Raw genomic sequence first — 2430 nt, forward strand, 5'->3', positions numbered from 1 at the left:
GAAGCACCTCAGTCTCTGGGGCAGACGAGGCACGGAAGCGTTTCCAGAGCCCGGGGAGGGACAGGAGAGGGGAGAGAGGGTTTGAGCTTGTTAGAAGCTGGGAAGCTTTTGGAATAAATAAAGGCCAAGCAGTAAGAATGGACTCTGTCTAAATCCAGCTGGAATCCCAGTTTTGGCTCTTCAGAAAAGGTTGTTAAAGTTTGTGGAACGGGGAGAAACTCGATAGGTCTGGAAGGACGTGCAGCTCGGGATGGTGTGAGCTGGGGAAAGGGGATCATCACATCCTTCCTTCTTGGGAGGCTGGGCTGGAAGTTCCTGAAGTTCAGAAGGGAACTGCAAAGAGGAAAACTCCACAGTAAAGCCCCATCCAAGCAGAATGTGTGGAACTGAGCACCTGGAGGGAGACCTGGAGCAAGAAAGGAGAGTGTGAACTCTTGGAGCTGTCGTGGCTGTTTGGAATGGATTGGTGACGTTGTGGGTGTCCCCAGAACCTACTGAGAGCACGGGGTGGGGAGAGCACAACTCCCAGGGGTGTCAGAGGGTGAGTGCCAGGTGAGGTGAGTGCCCTGCAGCCTGGAAAGCAGCAGCACTGGGACGAGGTGCCTGAATGGAAGGGTGAGGTGATGGGTCAGGACCTGGGGTATGAAGGCTGCAGGAACAGAACGTGCTGGAACAAGGAGAGGTTTCATTTCTCCCCTGTGCACAGAGAAGCACCACACACGGATTTTTAGGAGTGGTGGATGCCTTTTGCATGGAGCAATGAGCCAGAAGAAGGAGAAATGAGTGTCCATGTCCCCTTGGGGGCTCTGAGAAATGTGATGCTGTAAATCCCTGTGTATGGTAACCATAATGCCCTGACCTTTAATGTCCTCTGAGCAGCAAAGAGCACAGAAACAGCATCACCAGGGGCTTGGGGTGGTTTTGGAGCTCTTAGGACTGGAACTACATAAATACAAGGAGCCTGGTTGGGAAGTGAATGGTGCTGGGAAAGGGGACAAAGCTTCCAGCTGGCCTGGGAGTGTTTTAGTGGCTCATGGTGGGTGAAGAGCTTGGGTTGCAAAGATTGAAAAAGACCCTGATGTAGAAGCCTGGTTTGATTAGAAACAACCCTTTGAAGGTAAAAGTACATCCTCACAAGAGGAATCAGTCATGAGATGGTTTGGGTGGGAAGAACCTTAAAGCCCATCCAGTGCCACCCCTGCCATGGGCAGGGACACCTTCCACTGTCTCACCTTGCTCCAACCTGGCCTTGGACACTTGCAGGGATCCAGGGGCAGCCACAGCTCCTCTGGGCATCCTGTGCCAGGGCCTGCCCACCCTCCCAGGGAAGAACATCTTCAGTGAGAAGTGCCCCAAGGGGAGGTTTCCCGGGGAGCTCCCTCTGGAGCTGCAGTGTCTGCTCTGTGTTCCAGGTACCCCAACACGGCCTGCGAGCTGCTCACCTCGGACGTGCAGCAGATCAACGACAAGCTGGGCGGGGACGAGACTCTGCTCAACATCCTCTACGACTTCCTGGATCACGAGCCCCCCCTGAACCCTTTGCTTGCCAGCTTCTTCAGTAAGACCATCGGGAACCTCATTGCCCGGAAAACGGAGCAGGTAGCGCTGGGCTCTGTCCTGCGGGGCACAGGGGATCTCCTGGCAGGGCTGGGCTGCCCTGGGAGCTCGGGATGGTCTCACAGGCGGTTTAGAGGTTGGAGTTGGAATGTAGGCTCCCAAAAGTTCTTGGAATTCCTCACTGGAGGGAGGTGCTGGCTTAGGCAGACACCTTCCCCGAGCTTTGGGGTCGGGGTACTCCCGTGCCACAGCCGAAGGGTTATTTTTCATACTAAGGCATATTGAGGCACCCTTGGGTCATCAGAGCCTCAGTCTCATCCCTATAAAAGGGGTGCTGGAAGCATGGGCTGAGCAGGCATTTGGGAACGTGCACATCCCAGTTAAACACTGGGTTTTAAAATGAAGGCTGTCATAGACTGCGAGAAAAGGACAATTCTCCAGCTCCACTTGATGCTCTTACTCTGTGGCCTTGGGCTTCCTTGGGGTGCAGAGGAGACAAAAGCTGGCTAAAAAGATTTTACTTAGTCCTGCCATGAGATAAGAACGTTATTGTCCCGTTCTCTGGAGAGTCCCCAACCTCGTTACCGTTGGGATCAGGGTCGGGGCGAGGAGGTGAACCCAGGGAGATGTGTGTGGTGCTGGCAGCTGACGGGGGCTCCTTTCCTTCCAGGTGATTGCCTTTCTAAGGAAAAAGGACAAATTCATCAGCCTGGTGCTAAAGCACATTGACACATCAGCCATGATGGACCTGCTGCTGCGGCTCATCAGCTGCGTGGAGCCCGCGGCGCTGCGGCACGACGTGCTCAACGTGAGCCGGGGCTGGCACTGCCCCATGGGCATGGCCATGGGCATGGGCATGGGCTGGCACTGCCT

The 2430-nt window shown here is 55.0% G+C and overlaps 1 protein-coding gene across 1 annotated transcript in view; it reads left to right on the forward strand.

Annotated features, from left to right (window-relative positions):
- Positions 1–2430, forward strand: part of PPP6R2 (protein phosphatase 6 regulatory subunit 2) — a 30498-nt gene that overhangs the window by 1719 nt on the left and 26349 nt on the right. Inside the window, exons 2-3 of the mRNA XM_029958142.1 lie at positions 1413–1599; positions 2228–2365. Coding sequence (XP_029814002.1) covers positions 1413–1599; positions 2228–2365 — 325 coding nt within the window. The remainder of the gene's footprint in view (positions 1–1412; positions 1600–2227; positions 2366–2430) is intronic.

Source organism: Manacus vitellinus, unplaced genomic scaffold (genome assembly GCF_001715985.3).
Source record: "Manacus vitellinus isolate BGI_N305 unplaced genomic scaffold, ASM171598v3 scaffold_141_pilon, whole genome shotgun sequence".
NCBI classification, from domain to species: Eukaryota; Metazoa; Chordata; class Aves; order Passeriformes; family Pipridae; genus Manacus; species Manacus vitellinus.